The 23181-nt window shown below is 38.6% G+C and overlaps 1 protein-coding gene across 4 annotated transcripts in view; it reads right to left on the bottom strand.

Annotated features, from left to right (window-relative positions):
* MACF1 (microtubule-actin crosslinking factor 1) overlaps window positions 1-23181 on the bottom strand; it is a 407350-nt gene that overhangs the window by 50859 nt on the left and 333310 nt on the right. For all 4 annotated transcript variants that reach the window (XM_025361749.1, XM_025361739.1, XM_025361720.1 and 1 more), the window contains 13 exons: window positions 15137-15298; window positions 14772-14942; window positions 13754-13920; window positions 9773-9932; window positions 9103-9429; window positions 8065-8149; window positions 7019-7260; window positions 6178-6384; window positions 4424-4543; window positions 3895-4002; window positions 2636-2854; window positions 1515-1718; window positions 787-795 (listed from right to left, as the gene is read on the bottom strand). In XM_025361749.1, the coding sequence (XP_025217534.1) occupies window positions 787-795; window positions 1515-1718; window positions 2636-2854; window positions 3895-4002; window positions 4424-4543; window positions 6178-6384; window positions 7019-7260; window positions 8065-8149; window positions 9103-9429; window positions 9773-9932; window positions 13754-13920; window positions 14772-14942; window positions 15137-15298 (2181 nt within the window). The remainder of the gene's footprint in view (window positions 1-786; window positions 796-1514; window positions 1719-2635; window positions 2855-3894; window positions 4003-4423; window positions 4544-6177; window positions 6385-7018; window positions 7261-8064; window positions 8150-9102; window positions 9430-9772; window positions 9933-13753; window positions 13921-14771; window positions 14943-15136; window positions 15299-23181) is intronic.

Here is a 23181-nt window from a genome sequence, read left to right as displayed (position 1 = left end):
CTGGCCCATTAGGAAAAAAAAAAAAAAAAAGCCAATATTTATTTTAAGACTCTAAATATATGAATATACTAGAAACCAATTCAAATCTTTAGTGCTGCCACAATATTTCTCCTATTCCAACTCATGTAACAAAAAAGGGACAAGACTATGAAACTGCTGAGAGTCAGTATGTCAACATCTGAAATGACAGTTGCATGCAACAGACTAGACCAACAAGTTAGATGCCCTCCACCAGCTGTGTAAATGGATGGGGAACTTAATATGCTACACGACTTGTAGTTTAAAAGTATCATGGCATGCAATTTAATGACCCACCTTATCGAACAGTAAGAGGAAAAAATGTTGGAATAATTTAAGGTAATTAAGGAAGACCAAATCTAACCTTGTTCTTAAAGAATTATTACTGTCCCAGTTTTCTGGTACTTTGAAGAACATGACTACAACTGAAAAGTTCTCATTAAAATTTGATGCAGAGAGGGGAGAAAAGAGAGCAAAACAGATAAGCTTGCCTCCTAAGAAAAATCTATCTCAAACCAACTCTGGTTTTAGTTAGAGAAAGGCTTATCAATTTCAAGTGTCCTATAGAAAAAACATGGTGGGACTCCTTTTAACAAAATCACTTCCCATCTCTCTCACGTCTAGGTTCCACCCCAGATGAAACTGACATAATAAACTGCACTAATTAAATTTATTCCACTAAAGTTAAGGGAAATTCCCTTATAGGTAATGACCTCAATTTTCAGCATTATAAGAACACCCTAGTCCCAATGGGGATGGGTACCTTACCTCTGTAATCTGTAATGGTGGGCGCGGTCAACACAACAATGAAATGTGACGATGTGGGGAAGACAGGAGCAGGCAGCAACAACACAAAGTAACACATTCCACAATGTGAGTGAGAGATGGGACGGAAGGTGGGGGGAGAAACTTGAGTAAGTACAAATATTAACCAAGAATATTGACTAAACATAGGAATAAAATACCCAGACATGACAACAGTACCACTAAGAGTAATATATTAGTTGAAAGTATGTAGTTACATGCTTTAAACCCCTCTGCTGGTTTATGCTTCTCTTTGGCTCTTACTACTCCCTACTCAAGCATCTTAAATATGAGTTAGCTGGTTGCTTAAGAAAACTAATGTGCTGTTGCTCTAAAGCTAAAAAGTAACAGGTTCAACAAACACTTTTTTGAGGCAGTCACAGCTTTTGAATCTGCAAGGTAGATTTATTCAAACTCATGTGCTAAAGGATCATCACAACATAAAGTTTTCAGAGAAACCATCAACAGACAATATATACCAGCCAAGATGCATTTCACTCTCCTCAGAATGTCAGTATGCCAATGTTCCTTGGAATAAAAATGCAGATAGGCTAAGCTTTCTGTTCTATATACCAATCAAGTATTAACATGCTGGTCTGGACATTGCTGAGCACAGAGGCATACCTGATACAGAGACCTCTTGTTTAGAACAGCAGACAGTTGAAGGTTATGAGTGTCAGACACACACATACCTGTGCGGACTGGGACACGGCCTCATCCAGAGCCAGGGCTCGCTGGCGCACCTCCTCCTTTATTTGGGCATACATGTTTTCTGCTTTCTGGTATTTTTCTTCCACCATTTCCCCTTCCTCGGGGTTTAATTCCTTTAGTTGTGGGCCTATCTTTAGTAGTTTGTCAATATGAGGTTTGTGTTCAGCAATAGATTCCCTTAATTGCTAGGTAAAAAAACAATTAAACCATAATGAATACTTTTATACCAGTTCACTTACTTTGTTCAGAGCTAATATCAACTTTAAGAGGAACAAACAAAATTGTTAAAAACCAGCAAGGCCCAGCATCTCACCATTTGTGCAGGAACAGAAAAACACCTAAATCTTAGGTTCTGATTCTACCCAATTCTCTTAATTTTTAAAAGTCAGTTCTGACGTCTCATCACCCTAGCAGCCTTCCTGGAAACATCCTCTCTTCTCTTCCCCTACCACCTGTGTCATACAAGTCTACTCCACACTCTTCTGTAATCATAAGTACTTCTATGTACTCTATTTTACTCTACATGGTTTAATAATTGTCTACCTCCCCAGACTGAGATACCAAGCTGGATAAGCTATGAATAGCAACATTTTTGGCAATCCAACCACTCCTTGACTTTACTGTTGGCTACGTCCAGTTTATATCCTTCCACTTATAGGAACAGCAATAAGCACAAGCCATAAACCAGAAATAAACATTTTAAAGTGTCATTAACTATACAGAGCAAATGCCTTCTGACATTACCTCATGGCTTTCACTCCAGTTGGTGCCTAAGTAGAAAGTACCATCCAACCACACCTTGAGTGTAACAACATGCTACTATCCCCGGAAATATTTTAAATTCCATTGATTTTTAGTGAGTTGTTTCTTTAGCTCTGTCATTCCAAGGTTCTTGATATCTCTATAATCTTAGTGTTTAATCAATTGATATTAAACAACAAAGGAAATAATTCAGATTATATATTATGAAAGGAATTCTAACTGATTAAGAATTAACTTCACAACACAGAACTTGCACCTATAGACACTAAGAAATGTTGTTTTTAAATAAATTATAGAGACCATTTTAGAGCAATAAAATGAAATTTGGCATGCTCCTTACCCTCATTTCCTCTTGTTGCTGCCTGAGCTGCTCATGATCAATGGCTGGAGGGGGTAACTGTGCTATTAGTGCCCGAGTTTCCTCAATCCAGGGGCTGAGCTCTTCGTAAGTTTCCCAAAACTGGTTTACTAAGACCTGGGCCCGCTCTAGGCGGGCATAACGCTCTGAATTGAGTAGGCTAATGGCTTCATATTGCTGTATTAGAGACTCTGTCTTTTCCTATGTGAGTAAAAAAAAAAAAAAAGTTTAAGTGTTACTATTATAAACTCTTAAGAAAAAAAGTAGGTATATATACATTAAAAAGTCTAAAAGAATACACAAATTATTTTAAAATATGAATAAAGTAAGATTAGAAGTGATTTTTATTTTCTTTATACTTACCTGAAATTTTCTAATTTTCCTATCATACATATATTTTATTTCTAATTTTTAAAAGATAAAAGTTTAAAAGGCAGTAAAATAGTGTAAGAAAAACAGCAAATTTAATCTTTCAGTAATGACACACAACCTTAGATATAGCATTATTATTATTATATATGTTTTTGAGACAGTGTCTCACTTTGTCACCAAGGCTGGAGTGCAGTGGCGTGATCTCGGCTCACTGCAACCTCCGCCTCCTGGGTTCAAGGGATTCTCCTGCTTCAGCTTCCCGAGTAGCTGGGATTACAGGTTCCCGCCGCCAGGTCCAGCTAATTTTTGTATTTTTAGTAGAGACAGGGTTTCTCCATGTTGGCCAGGCTGGTCTCAAACTGCTGACCTCAGGTAATCTACCCACCTTGGCCTCCCAAAACGCTGGGATAACAGGCATCAGCCACCGTGCCTGGCCAATATAGTGTTATTATAATGGATCAGTTTAAAACTGAACATCTAAGGGGCTACGATGGAATCTTTGCCTATCCAAGTTTTGCCTGTCATTTTTCTTCTGATTAAAAAAAAGTTTCCAGAAACCTGCCATTTATGCTTCAAATGTTTAGGATGAGTAGCTCAGTCAGTTTATGAGTATTTCTGAGGAAACTGTGGTTAAATATATCCTTTATAAAACAAAACAAAACAAAACAAAAAAACCTGCCAACAAACTATCTTGACCAATCCTTTTAAAACTTAGGTATGACCTTTTAGAAGGATAAAGCTGGACTGTAATAACAATTGTAAGAAAAGTCCAGGAAGGAAAAAGCCTTAAACCATCATTTCACAATTGTGCTTCTAATTCACCATGATCAAGACAGGAACAATATGGCAAATAAATAAATGTAATTCACCTGTAATACAGTTTTCTGCTCCTCCCCACATGTGCCAAAGATTTCACTACGGTGACTGAAGAGTTCATCCATTGAATCTTTGTGTCGAATAATGTCAATGGAGAAAGCCTTTGAAAAGTAAAATGTAGTTAAGTCAAGAAGTAAAAAGACCCTTTCCCTGTGTTACTGAAAGTTAAGACAAAATCCATGAAAAAGCCACATTAAAAATTGTTCTTATACAGTTTGACACTTTGCCTATCCAACATCTTCTTTAGCTTATCTTTTTACTAGCTTACAAAAATTTCTACTCTCCTAAAAATCACCAAGGAAATTGCTAATTATGGATTAATGGGCCTATTTTTCCTTTCTTACAAAGCAAAAAAAAAAAAAAAAAAAATTCTTCCTCGTCTCAACCAAGTACATAGAAAATTAATTTCTATTTACCATCATGCCATTAAATTATTCCACTTGACATGGGATAGTCCGAAACTCTCCTTGTCACTCTAAGTTACTGATGATTCTGTTAGCTCAGGAAAGAGTGGGCACATACCTTCTGTACCTGAAGCTGAGCTGTGGTCTGGTCCTGTTCCAGGCGAATTGGACCCAGAGCCATCAGTTTCCGTTTTGTTTCAGCAACCCAAGCTAGTTCTGCATCGGCAGCTTGCTCATACTAATAGACGTATTAAAGAAAAATAAACAAATTATATACAGCCAAGTCTCCTCAGAACTGTAATTTATTCAACACAGCAGGGCCTGGATTTTCAGTAATATAGTTTATATCTCACAAAGTAGAGTCAAAACTGGGAAGAATTTCATAAAATCACAATTCAAGATGCAAACAAGTTAGAACTGACCATATTTAAATTTCTTTAAAATAAGTTACAGAACTCAGTTTCTATAGCTAGAAGTAACAGATATCAATCCCCTTCAAAAGAAATATGCTTCTAATCAGTGTTTTTATGAGACTATACTCTTCCTGCCATTGCTCTTTCCTACCCAGACATGGAACAGTAGGTTTAGTCAGATGTTTAAATATAAACCTAATATGGCAGTAGACAGCTGAGTCAAGCTAACTTGGAAGTGCCCGCTCAGCTGAAGTAGCACAAAACCCCAGAAGAACACCACCATTTTTAAATGGTTATGTAATAATGAAAACAAAGAACATGTTCTACGTGACTGTTGTTTCATGAAGGCTCCCCAATCTTCCCCCTTTCCTTGCCCCCTCAAGAGACAGGGTCTGATTCTGTTGCTCAGGCTGGAGTGCAGTAGCACGATCATAGCTCACTGTAGCCTCTAACTCCTAGGCTCGTGATCCTCCCACCTCAGCCTCTCTAATAGCTAGGACTACATAGGCAATTGCCACCATGCTTGGCTAATTTTTTAATATTTCTGTAGAGATGGTGTCTTGTTATGTTGCCCAGGCTGGTCTCGAACTCTTGCCCTCAAGGGATTCTCCTGTCTTAGCCTCCCAAAGTGCTGGGACTACAGGTGTGAGCCCCGTCTCCTATGCCTGACCTCCCCAGTCTTTTATCTCTTCCTCTTCAACTTGGCCAATATACATTGATATTTAAAATATGCTTCTCCCAAGCACAATAAATTTCATATTGAAATACCTGGCCAAGATTAGGGATAACTCTAAAGACACACTGGGGATACACCTGGACTCAGAGCAAATTTCTGTGTGGTTCAAAAAGCATACGTTCATCACTATGATCCTAAGGAGTTATATTAACTTATTTTTTGTACTGCGGCACATTAAGTGGTATGTATCCAGCTACACAAAAGAACAAATGATTTTTTTCCAGAAAGCAGGAAGGAAAAAAGATCATGGGAAATATGACACCTGTGTTTACTTAGAAGGTTCTATTTTAGATAGTTCTGCTATTTTGGTTTGCATATTTGATAGTAATTATAGTTCTTGATTCCGTCCCCTCTTCCATCTAATGCTAAGAGAGCTAATCATGTCAAACTAAGACTGTGATGCATTTGGACCTTTTCAATCTAGATATTATCTACTCCCATCACCATCAGCCTTCTTAGCAGGGCATTAGCTAAGAAAAGGCCTCATGTAGACTCTTCTCCAAGTACTTCTCTACTCAAAGGGGTCAAGTATTTTGGTCAAATCCTGGATCCATCTTCATAAACTTCTACCCAATCATTTCCCATCAATGAAACATATTTATTCCATCAGATTTAGCTTGAGCTCATTCTTATTTCTGAGTCTGTATTTATGTGGGTCATAGTACTGTATCTCACACATCAATACTGTCTAAAATATTAATGCAGAGGTATTATAAACATTACCTGTTGTGATCTCTGAATAGCAGCATCAATTTCATCCACCCTTTGTCCAATAGTGTCACTGACTAGTTTGTACTGCTCGTTAGCATCGGACACAAGTTTATCCAGCCCTTCTCTGGCTCTCCAGGGCACCAGCTCTAAGAGAGCACGGCTCACCTCATTCACTGTGTCCAACACCAGCCTGTGCTCCATGACCTCCTTCTTTAATTCCTAAGGAGGGAAAAGAGTTTTCAGGCCATACCTTGCTAAATAAAGCACATCAGCAGCTGTGCTGGGTGGAAAGTGCTATCTCTACCACCACACATCCCAGCAGGACTCTGACCTCCTTCCTTCAGTTATTTTTTTCTCATGTCAGATTTTTCAATCATTCTGAAGCCTGACTAGACTTCACTGTTGCTTGTTTAGAATTGTCTGTAAGACTTTTTGAGCCAGACTGTCTCTGGGTAAAACAAGTAATACTTCTTTCATCTCCTTGCTTCAACAGAAATGACAAATATTGCTTTAACCAAAGGCTCAGTATTTAACCTAACGAGTACCTATACAATAGTTCTATGCATCTAGAACTATACTAGATCCTGCAGAGAAATCAAATAAAACCATGAAGCACTCTTTAGAGAATAATAGAGGTAAGTTATAAAATGTTACAAAGCAAACTTGATTCAACTTTCTTCTTCATAATGTATGTGTAACATATATGTCTTTATGTCAAATCTTACTGTCGATGAGTAAACAAGAAAGGGGGGCACACATTTTTAGTTTATATTTAAGGTCAAGGTTGATAAAACTTAAGGATTCTGATAAAGAGGAAGGCTTTTTTTCCTTTTACGGTAAAATAACAGCTCACCTTCTGTCTTTGCTGAAACTGGGGTATCTGCTCCCCTGTGGGAGACTGTCCTCCACTGGCTGCCAGCTCCTCCTCCACCTCCTTCAACCACCCGGTCAGTTCCTCGTAAGTAGACTGGAACTTGGTGGCCAGTTGCCGGGCTTGCTCTAAAGTTCTGAGGGCCTTGGAGCTAGTAACTGTGATGTCTGTGTAACGAGTCTTTATTCCATCTAGTTTTTCCTGGATAAGTAACACCTCCTCACCTATGGAAGATAGCACACAATTATTCATATTTAAGAGATCTAGGAATGAGGATTCTCTGATCCCCTTTCTTCAAATCAGAGCTTTCTTTCTTTTTTTTTTGAGACGGAGTCTCGCTCTGTCGCCCAGGCTGGAGTGCAGTGGCCGGATCTCAGCTCACTGCAAGCTCCGCCTCCCGGGTTTACGCCATTCTCCTGCCTCAGCCTCCCAAGTAGCTGGGACTACGGGCGCCCGCCACCTCGCCCGGCTAGTTTTTTGTATTTTTTTAGTAGAGACGGGGTTTCACCGTGTTAGCCAGGATGGTCTCAATCTCCTGACCTCGTGATCCACCCGTCTGGGCCTCCCAAAGTGCTGGGATTACAGGCTTGAGCCTCTGCGCCCGGCCAGAGCTTTAATTTCATAGACGCTCTCTCTCTCTGTGGTAATGATTTCACCCATCCCATACTAAGGGCAAATGGGAAATAAAATAAACTTTCTACTGGATAAAAGAAGCCATTTCTGAATTATTAAAATCTGAGTTCAGCTTCAAATGTTTCTAGATGTTCCCAGCACCTTTCAGTGGATGCTGGCTCCTCTATTGAAGGAGAGGTGAAATCATCATCTATAACCAGATGTGAGACAACGTTTTAGTTTTCAAAAGATTTAGCAGGAAATAACCTTCTGGAGCACAGCAGGGAATACAATCAGTGAATACTAAGCTTCTCATATATACATAGAGAAGAGGCTAAGGCAGGGAACTCCTTTCCTTGGGTACATGATCGTCTTTGAGACCATAGGGGTGCTAAGAGACGCACTTTTCAAAGTACCTGTGGTTTGTTTTAGAAGAGCCTGACCATTTTTAATAGCTTGGTCTACATTCTTCTTTCTATTAACAATTTCTTCATTTAAAGCCTGAAAGGAAAGAATACCATTAATGCCAAAACTGTGGCACTACAAAGGAAACAAAATGTGAGACCCTTAAGAGACCAAATTTAAAGTAAAGAGATGAATACTAGTTTAATTTAAACATCAGATATTTGATCCCCTCATTTTCTCTTTGGTGAGCCCACTGACTATTTAAAATAATTAAATCAGATACCTATAGGCAAGCTTTCCTAAGTACTGGATGAGAAAAACTTAGAATTACATCAGCTTTACCAATCTATTGGTACCAAACCTGAACCCAAGAAAGGTAGAAGTGAAATTCAGCAAAATTGTCTACTGTGTCCAAAGTAAGGAATAAACAGAAAGTTCAAGAGAAGAAATTCAGTAAGAACAAACTGACTTAAAACAGAATCCTGGTTAAAAACTCTCTTCATGTTTAAAGTTAATGAAGCAAAAGAATCAGACTATAAGAAAAATTACCTATTTTTACTGCTTCCAAACAGATTTCATAAAAATGAAATGAAAAAGGCAAACTCTTCTATTAAGATGACACAGAATCCCCCGGAATTTGAGCAAATCCAGAAATATCCTAAAAGTTCTAACTTGATCTAATATCAAATCCTGGGCACTACATATATAGATCTGGTTTTGTTAAAGTACATTATCTTTCATAAAACTGCTCAAATAGAATCTTAGTGACCCATCAGCTAATAACATAAATCATGAGTTGGAGTTCAGATGGCCCCTGACTGACTACACCCTGTACTATCTTCTAGAATTACTGATTCAACTTGTTAAATATAAGTATTTCCATGGACTCATTCAAAAACAGATAGGCAGTCAACAAGTCCACAAACTAGGTACTTGTGTATAAAATAAAGTTGAAGTGTGTGTAATGAAGAAAAAAAATAAATAAATGAAGAGAAACATGAATCAAAATAACAAAATAACATAACCAATAAAAATGGAAACATGAATACCAGGTGGTCCGCATGCTGTTTGTGCAGGACATCCTGTTTGAAATCCTTTACGAATACTGAACTGAGCTTGTCCTCAACCTCAGCCAGCCAGTTGAGCACCTCCACCTCATCCTCCCCAAACAGCCTAGCATTAGACAGAGCTTGTTCAAGCAGGGCTGCCTTCCGACAACAGCGGTCTTGAATTTCACTGTATCGGGCCTGCAATGAGTCTATCTTTTCTGACAGCACACCCTGTTCTGCAGGAGATGTCAGGGAGGAGAGGGACTGCCCAATTTTGACTGCCTGGTGCACATCTGTTGCATGGTTTTCTATGTCTTCTTCCAGAGCCTGGAAATCCAGATGGAAAAAATGAATAACAGAAACAAAATAAATGAAAAGTAAACACAAAATGAATTAACAAATGATACAACAAATTAAACAATTAAAAAATTCACCGACTGAAGGGCAAAAATAATACAAAAATTGGGAACAAAGCTGTTTATTCCAATGGTAGCTTATCAATTTCTATTTGTATTTCAAGAATGTGACTTTTCCAATTAATAATCTGATCATATTTTAAGTTAAACCCACAAAACACACATCCTCTAGAACGCTGCAGGCAGTTTACTCATTTCTAGGATTTCTAAATCCAGTTTTCTGTTTTCGTTTACTGTAACTGGTTATTCCCTACCTTGTGCCGAATGATCTGCTGCTGTATTTTGGCAGTCTGAGTGCCAACAGGTTCTGAGTTAGCAAGCTTTTTCTCTGTGACAGATAAGAAGTCCGAAATAGGCTCAGCTGTCTCATGGAACTGTTTGGCCAGAACCAGGATGTCTTCCAGCTGTTTTTGCCTACACGAATATATAGAACAAGCTGCTCAGGAAAAAAGTCACATTAAGACTGGTAATAGTACTATACTCAGTAAAAAAACAGTCTTTTTCCAGGTACAGTTTAAATACCAACAGTAAACAGAACACACATTACGTAGCATTTAGATGTTTTAAAGGATTTCACACCATTAACCTTATTCTCATTCTGTCATAACCTTGTAAGGTGGACAGAATAATTATCCCCCTATTATAAAAGAGAAAGTTGACTCAGAAGACTTAAAGAAAGATTTGTCCAATCACCTGGTGAGTAGCAACAGCAGAATCAAATCTTCTAATGTTCTCCTTATACCATATTGACCCAAATCAAAACAGAATGTAGCATATATATCACTTGAACATGTGACCAAAACAAAGTTTAAAGGAGGCAAAAGGTGTCTGTTTTCATTCTCTCTGTCACTACTACCTTCATTTGTGAGTGAAGATATCTGAAGAGTAAAGACTGTATATCACCTATGAACTAGAACTCCCTCCCCAACTTCCCAAAATCCAGTCAGGCTTCTGGTAATTTCAAGCCCCAGAACATAACTTAGAATCCAGATTTAAGGCAAAAAAACAAAAAAGAAACAGAAAACCTCATGCTGGCTGAATTTGCCAACACAAAAAGCACCCCTCCCCCTGCAAAAAAACAAAAAAACTATAGACTTTACATCTCACTTGGAATCTTATTTAATATAACATCCATACTAAGCTTGGCTTTTCTTTGGATACATGATTGTCACTGAGACCATAGAGGTGCTAAGAGATGTTCTTTTCAAAGTACCTGTGGTTTGTTTTATTCTATAAAATAAAAGCAGCAAATTACAAAGGCAGGAGGAAGTCTGGATACTGGAGACAGCCTGACAAAGAACAGACAAGAAAACAACCACAGAACTGTATTAGCACACAGATGAATAATGAAAGGTCATAATGTTGTCTTTGAATTACTAAAAACAGACTAAAAGATATGGCATCTGAAGAGGCCTGGGAGCATATGATGCACTTAAGTTCAGCAAACCTTTACTGAAGACCTAATTTATGCCAGGCCCTATGCTAGTTATGCCCTGACCAAGTTGTTTTAACAAAAGTGGTTTAGCCGGGTATGGTGGCCCACCCCTGTAATGCCAGCACTTTGGGAGGCTGAGGCAGGTGGATTACGAGGTCAAGAGATCGAGATCATCCTGGCTAACATGGTGAAACCCCGTTTCTACTAAAAATATAAAAAATTAGCCGGGTGTGGTGGTGGGCACCTGTAGTCCCAGCTACTCAGGAGGCTGAGGCAGGAGAATGGTGTGAACCCGGGAGGTGGACCTTGAAGTGAGCTGAGATCGCGCCACTACACTCCAGCCTGGGCGACAGAGCGAAACTCCATCTCAAAAAAAAAAAAAAAAAGTCCGGGCGCGGTGGCTCAAGCCTGTAATCCCAGCACTTTGGGAGGCCGAGACGCGCGGATCATAAGGTCAGGAGATCGAGACCATCCTGGCTAACACGGTGATACCCCGTCTCTACTAAAAAAAAATACAAAAAAACTAGCCTGGCAAGGTGGCAGGCGCCTGTAGTCCCAGCTACTCGGGAGGCTAAGGCAGGAGAATGGCGTGAACCCGGGAGGCGGACCTTGCAGTGAGCTGAGATCGCGCCACTACACTCCAGCCTGGGCGACAGAGCGAAACTCCATCTCAAAAAAAAAAAAAAGTGATTTAAATTAAAAAATTTGGCATTTTGATTACTGGAAATTCAATTATGTTTGAATATGAAGAAAAACATTTTTTAAGTGGCAATCTAAGTCTAAAACTTTCTTTCCTAGTTTGTTTATGCCAGCCTTCAAAATATATCTTCAAGCAATGCAACTAAAATATACAATATTAAAAATTATTATTAAACTAGAATTTAATTTTTAAAAAACTGCCTGTAATTTTTATGTCTTTCTTACTCATTTGGTTTTGGAATCTGAAAATTTGAAGAATGTATTGTAATACGATTTAAGGTATTTTTAGGGAGAAGAGCTAAAAATAATTTAGAAGCATCAAATATCTACTCTTGGTATTTGTTTCTGTTTAAAAGATTGGCCCAGAAACTATATTAGGCTAGGAGGATGGAAACAAGTAGAAGGAAAGAGTCATAAAAATATGTATAAGATAAACCATGACTTCAAGGAATTTATGGACCAGGAAGGTAAGTACCTAAAATAATGATCATAATACAAGGTACAGATAAAGAGTTATGGCAGTGAAGGGGCAGGAAAAGTTATTCCATGCTTAACAAAGGAAAGTTTTACAGAAGAGAGATGGACAAAAGCACTTCATGAAAGATGTATTATAACACCATAAAATAAGACACAGGGTTAGGACACTGTCAGAAGATATTAAAGAACAGAATATAGTTTACTTCAGCTATAATACAAGGAGTGAGAAGAATAGTAGAAACTAAGAAAGGTAGGTCAAATAGAGGGCTCTGAATGGTGGGTTAGAGTTCAGATTTTATTTTAAGCACCTTCTTAGTAGAGCAGGCAGTGTGTCAGCCTCATAATCTAAAGGTTTTATTTTAACAGGGAGTCAATTAAATGTCTCTGAGCCTGAAAAGATATGATTAAAGGCTTATTTCAGAAAGGTTCACCTGCAGCTGGGGGATGGGAAGGGGAAGGCCTGAGGGTAAGTGGTAGAGTGATTAGTGAAGAAGCTATCTCAATACAACTAGTGAGAGCTCCTAAGTCATGAACTGAGGGGAGAGTGGGAATTAGAGAAACAGATGGACAGGAAAGACACTGTAAAGTAAAATAGACAGAATTTAGCATGCTGATAGATGTGGGCATAAAGGAGAAATTTTAAAAAAAAAAGTAAAAATGGAGTTGAGTTTTTAAGCCTAGGAAACTGGAAAGCTAATGGTACCATTACTGGAAATGCACAGAGAGAAAAGAAAATAAGCAGTACAAATCTGGAAATACAAGTAAGTCAAATTCTTTCCATTTTGTTTCTTCCACTAACATGGGCAAGCCATACTTTGCAACTCAGGTAAGGAATAAGCAAGTCATGGGCAGGTGGACATAAAAAGACTGAAGAGGGAATTATTTGAAGACTGCCATAGGCTACCTAGGAAACGTAAAGGGTACAATAACAAATGATAACTCTCTTATTGATTTCTCATTAGTTGGTATTTAATTTTAAAACTGGGGACTGTATAAAAGTAAAGACATCTATGTGACTTATTAAGCTCAAGTGACAGCATGACTTATAGCCATGGAAAGAGAAAGGGAATGTTTCCTTGGAGGAAGAAGATTTGTTGCCTGTCTTTTTGACCACATATTGAGGTAAGTTCATGCATCTCTCGAATTCCCAGATATTTAACAAAACCACAGACTAGCTTCTAAAGGCAAAAAAATCTAATATTAGTATAAGCTAATAGAAAAGAAATATGACACATTTCAATTCCAAGTATCAAAAGCATTATTTATAAACATAAAGGGGGAGGGGGGAATCTGTTTCAAAAACTCAGAAAATAACTTGGCTGGACTGTAGGAGTCTGTGTCTGTCATTTGGAACTATGATTATACTACAGCAGAACAACCACACAGAGCAATGAGTTTTCCAGTTCTTGGAAATTTATGAAGATGCAGGAGACCATTTCCTAAGTGTGATTCTGGTTATGAGCATCATCTTTAAAATCTTATCCCAGTTCAAATAAAAGCCATTAAACACTTTCCAAAAATCTGTATGAATCATCCAAGAACTTAAAGAGCACTTTAGTGATAGTAAGTCGAAGAAGAACAAAACAAACCTCTGACCCACTCCTCAAAATTCCTTCGGTCTTACCTGGCTGCTGCCTTACTGAGTAGTTCAGTCCATCTACTTTCAAGACTCTTCAGCTGCCCGGTGATTTTCTCTCTATCAGCCAGCTCTGCTGACTGGGCTATTCTGCCTCCTTCTGCTTGAAGCATGTCTACTGTGGCCTTTCGATCATCTAGGAGCCGCTGGAGCAACTATTATAAAGAGAAGGAAAAGTTGTAACACAGGATCATTTTGAAATCTGAACTAGGAAGAAAAACAAAAGAAACCAACCGGCCAAATCCTAAGCTTCATTGAGTAAAAGAAGTTTTTTTCATCCTTGAGGCAAAAACAGGAGATATATAGCACAGTTCTCACCACTCACACACCTTTCACACACACTTAAATTTTTAAATGGAGCAGTGATTGCCATTATGTGACTAACAGGGAACTTCCTTTGAACTAAGAGAAAAGTGCCCTAAAAAATGGTTAACATTTGAGATGATTAATACGTTAATTATTTTGACTATGGTAAACATTTCACAGTGTGTGTGTGTGTATATATATATACACACACATATATATATCTCAAACCATCACATTGTAAATTATAAACACACACAATTTTTATTTGTCAACTATACACCAATAAAGCTGAGAAAAAAAAAATAAAATTTCCTTTGGGATAAATTGTTTTTAAAAAGAAAAAACTGCACTAAAATAGAAATTAAACCAACAAAAAATATAGATAAAACTTTGTACATGATATACAACACTATCTAGAATATTGCGGACCCTGAAAACACCAAAAACCTCTTAACATAAAATTGTGGATGAACACTGAAATAGGATACATGAACAGGCAAAATTATTCAGTCTAATATATGCCACAGTAAACCAGTAGATTTAAGTAAGATAATGAAAAATCAATTTCCACTTTTCAGGACGACACAAAGTAGGTTAGGATTCTACTAAAACTCTGAATTGCTTCTTAAACTACAAGCAAATATGTTGTCTACCACTCCCTATGGCTGTTACAGTTCACTGTCCCAACATTCTCACTTACCTTCTGTTCTTGGATCTGTGCTTTTACCACTTTATACTCAGCAGATGGAGGTTTCTGATTGGCTATGAGCTCCTCCGTATCTGCCAACCAGCTGAGCAATGGCTCCAAGGCATCTTGAAACTTCCCACAATGCAACAAGGCCTCCTGTAGCTGTGCAATTCTTTGTGCGACCTGTATCATGAACATGTAGGTTCATTATGAGAAAGGAGAAAGTAGTTTTCAAATTACTACTGACCTCTTTTAGTAATTAGAGATTGCAACTGCTAAATTTTTATTTCCATTCAGGTTTCGGGAAACCTTAGATTCAGATGTCTCTTTTCTATGCCTTTTGTTTCCAGTACACTTGTTACCCCATTGTCACTCACCTTTTTATTCAATGTATTCCATCGAGCATTGATCTCTTCCATGTCATGTTCTAAACCCTGCACATCACAGTCTTTTCCTGCACTCTGAATTAATCCCTGGCCAAGTCCATTCACCTGCTGCAATTTCATCTGAAGAGGATCCACTTGTTCTTTCTGAAACATCTAGATAATTGCAAGCCAAAAAAGATTTAATACAAAGGCTATTAGACTCTCTATACCACACAGAGACTGGTTATTCTTGGGGCATTTATGACTTAATGAAAGACAACCAGGAATAAAAAGAAAGAACAAGCATTTGCATGTGAAGCATCAAGAAAACACGTGGTTTTGTATTTCAATACATTCTCCTATGGACATGTAATTCCAGAGAGTTATGACACTACTTAGGTCTTTAACCCAATGACTCTTTCCTTTGTTCTTTTTTTTAAAAAAATCTGTTGCTTAATTTTTTTTTTTTTTTTTTGAGACAGAGTCTCACTCTGTTACCCAGGCTGGAGTGCAGTGGTGTGAATTCGGCTCGCTACAAGCTCCACCTCCCGGGTTCACGCCATTCTCCTGCCTCAGTCTTACAAAAGTAGCTGGGACTCCAGGTGCCCACCACCATGCCCAGCTAATTTTTTTGTATTTTTAGTGGAGATGGGGTTTCACCGTGTTAGCCAGGATGGTCTCGATCTCCTGACCTTGTGATCCGCCCACTGTGGCCTCCCAAAGTGCTGGGATTACAGGTGTGAGCCACTGCACCCGGCCTGTTGCTTAATTTTTAATGCAACAAGCCATGGAGAATAGAAAAGCATCAACCTCAAAATGCTGTACAAGTAAGTGCAATGTATACTTCTTCCTAAAAGGGAAGAATGATACCAAATGACTAGTATTTACAATGAAATATCCCTTGGGGAACAGCCTTAACTGACCACTAATAAGAAATGCTCCTCTCTGACTAGGACTAATAACTCAATTAGTCAAAACATATTAACAGTGTGAAAAACGCCAACCTCATAGCTTAATCCCCCTGTGGCCGTTTAACTTCATTCTGATCAAGAGCCACAGACCACACACAGCAATAATCTTGAAACAGAATTCCTCTGATTACAAAGGGAAATGGGCCAGTAACGTTGGGAAATGTCCTTAATAACTTCAGACACACATTCTGAATAAGATACAGATTTACATTTAAAAAACTGCTCAAAAATGATACTGTATTATCCATGTTTACCATGGTACAACAGAATTTTAAAACAATGTGAATATATGTAACAAGCAATGTGTATACTTTGCTCTACTACAGTTAAGCTCCATTTTGATTTGGACATGTCTAAAAGGAAACGAAAAGGGTCAGAAGAGAATGGTACTTCTGCCACATTAAGAGAATGAAGGGGCCGGGTGCAGTGGCTCACGCCTATAATCCCAGCTCTTTGGGAGGCTGAGGCGGGCAGATCATGAGGTCAGGAGATCAAGACCATCCTGGCTAACACGGTGAAACCCCATCTCTACTAAAAATACAAAAACTTAGCCAGGCATGGTGGCAGGCGCCTGTAGTCCCAGATACTCGAAAGGCTGAGGCAGGAGAATGGCATGAACCCGGGAGGCGGAGCTTGCAGTGAGCCGAGATAGCACCACTGCACTCCAGCCTGGGCAACAGAGCGAGACTCCGTCTCACCAAAAAAAAAAAAAAAAAAAAAAAAAAAAGTATAAAGGAAAATGATGAAAAAAAAATATTTGTCCCTAAGATCAGGTTTGATCAGGTTTCTCGGCCGGGTGCGGTGGCTCACACCTGTAATCCCAGCACTTTGGGAAGCTGAGGCAGGCAGATCACGAGGTCAGGAGTTTGAGACCAGCCTGACTAACATGGTGAAACCCTATCTCTAGTAAAAATACAAAAATTAGCCTGACGTGGTGGCACGCATCTGTAATCCCAGCTACTCAGGAGGCTGAGACAGGAGAACTGCCTGAATCCAGGAGGCGGAGGTTGCAGTGAGCAGAGATCGTGCCATTGCACTCCAGCCTGGGCGACAGAGTGAGACTCCGTCTCAAAAAAAAATAAAAAATAAAAACAATTGGGTTTCTCTCAGTTATCAGAGGGATAGAACCAGCCATATTTCACTAGCCTGGATTTATTTCCCTTCCTTTTTCTTCCATGAGCCAGGTGAGTCAATTAAGGGCCAGAGGATGACAGAAAATGGAAGAGGACGAAAATAATATAAAAGAAAACGGTAAGTTTGAGTAAGACCAAATTTGGTCAATATGAGACCACAGACCACACTAGCATTAGGAAACTGATTCTAGGAAGAATGGTCTATGGCTGGCTAAGATTACCAGAGAGGGAAAGCCCCAGGGAACACTGAAAAAGGAAGGTTATAAAAGTAATTATGAGTGCACTTCATTTTTTACTATAATTTGATTATACCATATTTTCTTAGGCAACATTACAAAGCAGTTCAGTTAAAATGACTATTTCTCCAACAACATGGTTCCCAGAAAAAACAACTGCTGTAATTCCATTTTGTAGCATTAAAGATGTTTCTGCTGAAGAAAAATCAGATTAGAGACAGGAAAAACATCCCAAGTTTAAAGTTGCTTTTGGTACAATAAAATGATGGTGGTGAAGGTGAAGGAATGAAAAGGCAAAGAAGGCAGAAAGCCAAAGTATGGAGGGAAGATGTCAAGTCCACATTACAGGGCCCCCTTTTATTCAATAACCAAATCCTATCTCACTCTACAACTGACATTTAAATTCTTTCCATGCTTTCCAACATGACAGCCAGCAGCTACATACTGACATTTAAATTAAATTTAAAATCCAGTTCCTCAGACCCACTAGCCACATTTCACATGGTCAAAGTCCAGTTACTCAACTGGACCATCGATAGAGAACATCTCCATCTTGGCAGCAAGTCCTACTGGATAGCACTACAAATGATACAGAGAAGTAAAATAGGTTAGGCACAGTGGCTCATGCCTGTAATCCTGGCACTTTGGGAGGCCAAGGCGGGCAGACTGCCAGATGTCAGGAGCCTGGGCAACATGGCAAAACCTCATCTCTACTAAAAATACACGCACACACACACACACACACACACACACACACAAATTTGCTAGGCATGGTGGTGTACGCCTGTAGTCCCAGCTACTTGGGAGGCTGAGGCACAAGAATTACTTGAACCCGGGAGGAGGAGGTTTCAGTGAGCCAAGATCGTGCTACTGCACTCCAGCCTGAGCAACAAGAGAGAAACTCCATCTCAAAGAAAGAAAGAAAAGTAAAATTATATTTAAATAGTTCAATAATCTCTTTCATACGCAAGTTGAATATCCCTTATCCAAAATGCTTGGGATCAGAAGTGTTTCTGATTTCAGATTTATTCAAATTTTGGAATATCTGCATTAAATACTTACTGGTTGAGCATCCCAAATCTGGAAATCTGAAATCTGAAATGCTCCAATGAGCATTTCTTTTGAGCATCATGCCAACATTCAGAAAGTTTCAGACGGGAGCATTTCGCATTTTGGATGTTCAACCTATAAGAGCTACTGCTACTTTAAAATTTTGGATTTACTTTGTTTACAGACATTTCCTATAGAAGCATTAGCTATTCCTTCATTTCTCACCTTCACTCTATGGATTGACAGGGACAATGGGTATTTGTATCATTTCTCATAAGTTGAAAAAGATACAAAAGCACCTCTAAATATTATCTATTTATTTTGAATACAAGTGAACAGAACGTTAAAGAACGTACATCTGAAAACACCTGCTTCCTTCTCTCAATTCCCAAATAAAGCTGTTTTGCAAAACCAGTGCTTTTAGATACACTAAAATTCCTACTCCTTGGTATTTCAAACACTGTTAGTGAAACAGGACTGTGCCATGTTATTAACTAAGCATCACTGGCAGACATTTTCCAAAGAAGTACACTAATAAACATTGCTGCAAGGTTGTAAGATGCAACTAGGATACAAAATAGAAAATTTCCTAAAGAACTCCTTAAAACACTTTTGTCTTTGTTACTGCATTTTTTTTCTTTTTTTTGAGACATGGTCTCACACTGTTGCCCAGGCTGGAGTGCAGTGACACAATCTCGGCTCACTGCAACCTCTGCCTCCCAGGTTCAAGTGATTCTCCCACCTCAGCCTTGCAAGTAGCTGGGACTACAGGCACGCGCCACCACACCCAGCTAATTTTGTGTTTTTTTTGGTAGAGACAGGGTTTCACCACGTTGGCCAGGCTGGTCTTGAACGCCTGACCTCAAGAGATCTGCCTGCCTCAGCCTCCCAAAGTGCTGGGAATACAGGCATGAGCCACGGCATCCAACCTTGTTATTGCATTTTTCCAGTTTTACCCTGAATGATTCTTTTCTGTTGTCCTTTGTTCTCTTTCTCCTCTTCTAGATCTCTAAATGTTGAAGTCTTTCGGGGTGGGAGTGAGGGGACGATGTCAGTCCTGGACTCTCTTCTCTTTCTATACTCTTCCTAGGGAATTCCATAAATTTCTATGGATTTAAATACTAACCACAATAAATGCTTATGACTCTCAATTGATCTCTCTGAGTTTCAAACCTATACATCCAACTGCTTTCTTAATATCTCCATGCAAAAAATGAACCACAGGCCTCCCAAGCCTAACAGTTCAAAAATAAAACAGTATCTCCCACTTTCCCTTACCCCAAAATCTGCTCTTCCTTAAATTAATAATTTATACCATCCACTCCACTGTACAAACCAGAACCTAAAAGTCACCCTTGATAACTCCCTCACCCCAACACAGAAGTCACAATCAGATCTTGTTGATTTCACCTCCAAAATGTATCTTCAATCCACCCTATTGTCTTCAAATCCATTGACATCTTTTTATTCAAAGAATTTGCCAAAATTTCTAACTATGTATTTATTTTATATTTATTTATGTGTGGTTTTCTTAATATCTGCCTCCCCCACTCAGCATAAGTTCCACAAGGGCAAGGACCATGCCAATTCTATTTACTGTAGGAGCCTAGTACCTGGCACAGAGTAGGTACTCATAATATTTATTCAGGCCAGGCGTGGTGGCTTATGCCTGTAATCCCAGCACTTTGGGATGCCGAGGCAGGCGGATCACCTGAGGTCAGAAGTTCACGACCAGCCTGGTGAAACCCTGTCTCTACTAAAAATACAAAAAAAAAAAAAAAAAAAAAATTGGCTGTGTGTGGTGGCACGTGCCTGTAATCCCAACTATTTGGGAGGCTGAGGCAGGAGAATTGCTTGAAACCGGGAGGCAGAGGTTGCAGTGAGCCAAGATTGTGTCACTGTACTCCAGCCTGGGCAACAGAGTGAGACTCTGTCTTTAAAAAATAATAATAAATAAATAATAATTTTTATTCGGTGAACGAATGAATCCTTGTATGGAAAAGGTGTTAGGGAGCGCAAAAAAAAACCAATGAAGATTCTGCTGACCAGCAGAGCATTCAAACACTGAACTGGAATTGTGGTGCTCCCCAATTTTTGCTTAAAAAGACTCTGTTGGCAAATTTTAATCTTATAGAACTCTTATTTTATACAAAAGGTTTTTTTCTTCCTTTGAACCAGTGACTTGGATTAAGACTGGAGAAGTCTATAAATAAGTAGGGAGTTTATATAACCAGAGATTGGTCTCAGTAGGCCTCAGATCCCACTACAGAAAAGCAAACAAGTTTTTGGCATTTTGCTTCTACCAAACTCTGTTGTTATTGGCAAATACAAAGTTTATATCTATTTTAACCATGTGTACATGTCTGCACTTGTACAGACATAGAGGACCTCAGTTCATTCTAAATCACTTGTCGAGTTCTAAGTGTTTATATATAAAAATGGCAGTTTTAGTTGCCTCTTGGAATCCTCTTAAGGGAATGGAAGAAATAAAAAATTCGTAATCTCTCATCTTGGAAAAACCTTTTAAAATAATATTTCACCAATTTAGCAAACCTGTATACTAATGCTAACTCTATAATGATTTGTTTTGTTTCAATATTTTCAAAATAGCCTGTCTACATTCTTGTTGGTTAACAGCCCTGGCTGAGGCTCAGATCTTTCCTTTCCTGTACACAGATAAAGGCATTTGCTCACTTCCAGATATTCCACAAAGTAACCACACTTCAAAGATGGGCAACTTTGCAGCTGGGCTACCATTTCCTTCTCCTGTCATTTACATCAGTCAATATTTCATAAAAGGATTACTTACTGTAGCTGGAAGGATAGAGATTATGTAGCCATCTACTCATTTTGCAGATGAGGAAACAAGGATCCTAGAGAATGATACAGGATTTCTATGATTTTTTTCCCCTTTATGTGGATTTGATTGCCTCACTATAAATTTAATCCTTGTATTTCATGATTACTGCTATATAAGCTTTACACCGGAGATATTCTGGGTTTTTTAAAATTTTTATTTTCTTAGAGATGCGGTCTTACTATGTTGCCTAGGCTGTTCTCCAACTCCTGGCCTCAAGCAATCCTCTTGCCTTGGCTTCCCAAATGTTGGGATTATAGGTGTGAGCCACTGTGCCTGGTGAAATATTCTGTATTATCAAGAATGTCAGTGCAAGAAATTTACTCTGTTGTTGACCTATTGTCTTCACTTTGGACAGGCTATTGGGATCTCAGTGTTAATTCCAAATTCAATAAAACTTGGAAAAATGGATCAAAAATCCATCAGTCTCAAAAATTCATCAGTCTCAAAGATGATGCATCCTAATTTGATGGAATGCTACATGACAAAACAACTGGTAAAGCTCAAGGTAAAATCACCGCCACTCAGCAAGGCCAGATGATCTTAATCAATCCTCTTAATCAAAGAGTTTATGGCATGCAATCAAAATGATTTTGTTGTCAGGACCTGCATGTTTAACAGGAGCTCTACCTGACTTAAGGCTGCCCTGAAAGGCTCTGCAATGAGGTGAATGAGAAAACCCATCTTTCTTGTAGCATCCATCCATAATCTAGGAAATTGATATTCATGCATTCAGTCAGCCAGTCAACAGTAAATGCCTACTATGAAGAAGGCACTATTTTGAGTCCTAGGGGTGCAGTAAAATCAAAACAATCTTCTCACTCAGTCATATCTGTGTTCAGATTAAACCTTTAACTCCTTCACTCTTAACCACTGACCAAATGAAATCTGGGCAGTTAACTGTGGAAAGCTGCTGATCTCAAATTCCTTGGACTAGGAGTGCTCAAGGATGTGGAACATCATTTCCAACTGTTTCCTAACACATTCGGTTCTCTAACATTAAGAATCTTCGAGCCAAGAGAGACCCAAGAGGACATTTAGTCCAATTTTCTTGTTTTATAGATTAAGAAACAAGAGGTCCTGGAAAAGAAAGTGACTTGCTTAAGGACACAAAGGCAGTTTGACAAAGATGACTAAAATATCTCTATTTTTCATAAACATTATGCCTAGCTCTGGTTTTCAGAAACACACATTTGCATTTAAAAGTTCTTAATCATTTAGCTTTACTACTTCTCCCCAGTCTGCTTTGGTAAATTCTTTCAACTAACCAACATACTTATTTGAAAAGAACGGGAAGGATATGGCCAGTGATTGGTAATCTTATATGCTTGGTACATTAAATGTACCTCATTTTATTCTCACAGAGTTCTGCCTTAACAAATGAAGAAACAGGAGACTCAAGAATAGCTAATTTTCCCAGAGTGGTTAAGAAGCACCCCAGGTCTTATTCCAAAGCTCACACTCTGGCCTCTACCTAAATGTTGACACCACCAATCAACAAACTATCTCTTGGTTTAGGAAAGAACATGCTCACTGTATAATTCAAAAGCAGAATCACCCTTTCCTGCTAATCATCTTTTTAAAAATGTAAATCAACAACTGTTTATATCCCTGTTTTCCTTGGGATTGGTTTATCTGAATAAAAAATGAAGCATGAAATTATAAAGTTTTTCACCAGACAAAATTAAAGTATATTTTCCCCATAAACTCAACAGAAAGACTACAAACTATAAGCCCAGGAGACCCAAAAAGAACAAAAGAAAGAACTATCTGCACCATTTCTCATCAACACCAGGTCAGCCTAGAAAAT

This window comes from Theropithecus gelada, chromosome 1 (genome assembly GCF_003255815.1).
Source record: "Theropithecus gelada isolate Dixy chromosome 1, Tgel_1.0, whole genome shotgun sequence".
Lineage (NCBI taxonomy): Eukaryota > Metazoa > Chordata > Mammalia > Primates > Cercopithecidae > Theropithecus > Theropithecus gelada.
The sequence above is the reverse complement of the archived record's forward strand: the minus strand, read 5'-3'. Positions and strand labels throughout refer to the sequence as shown.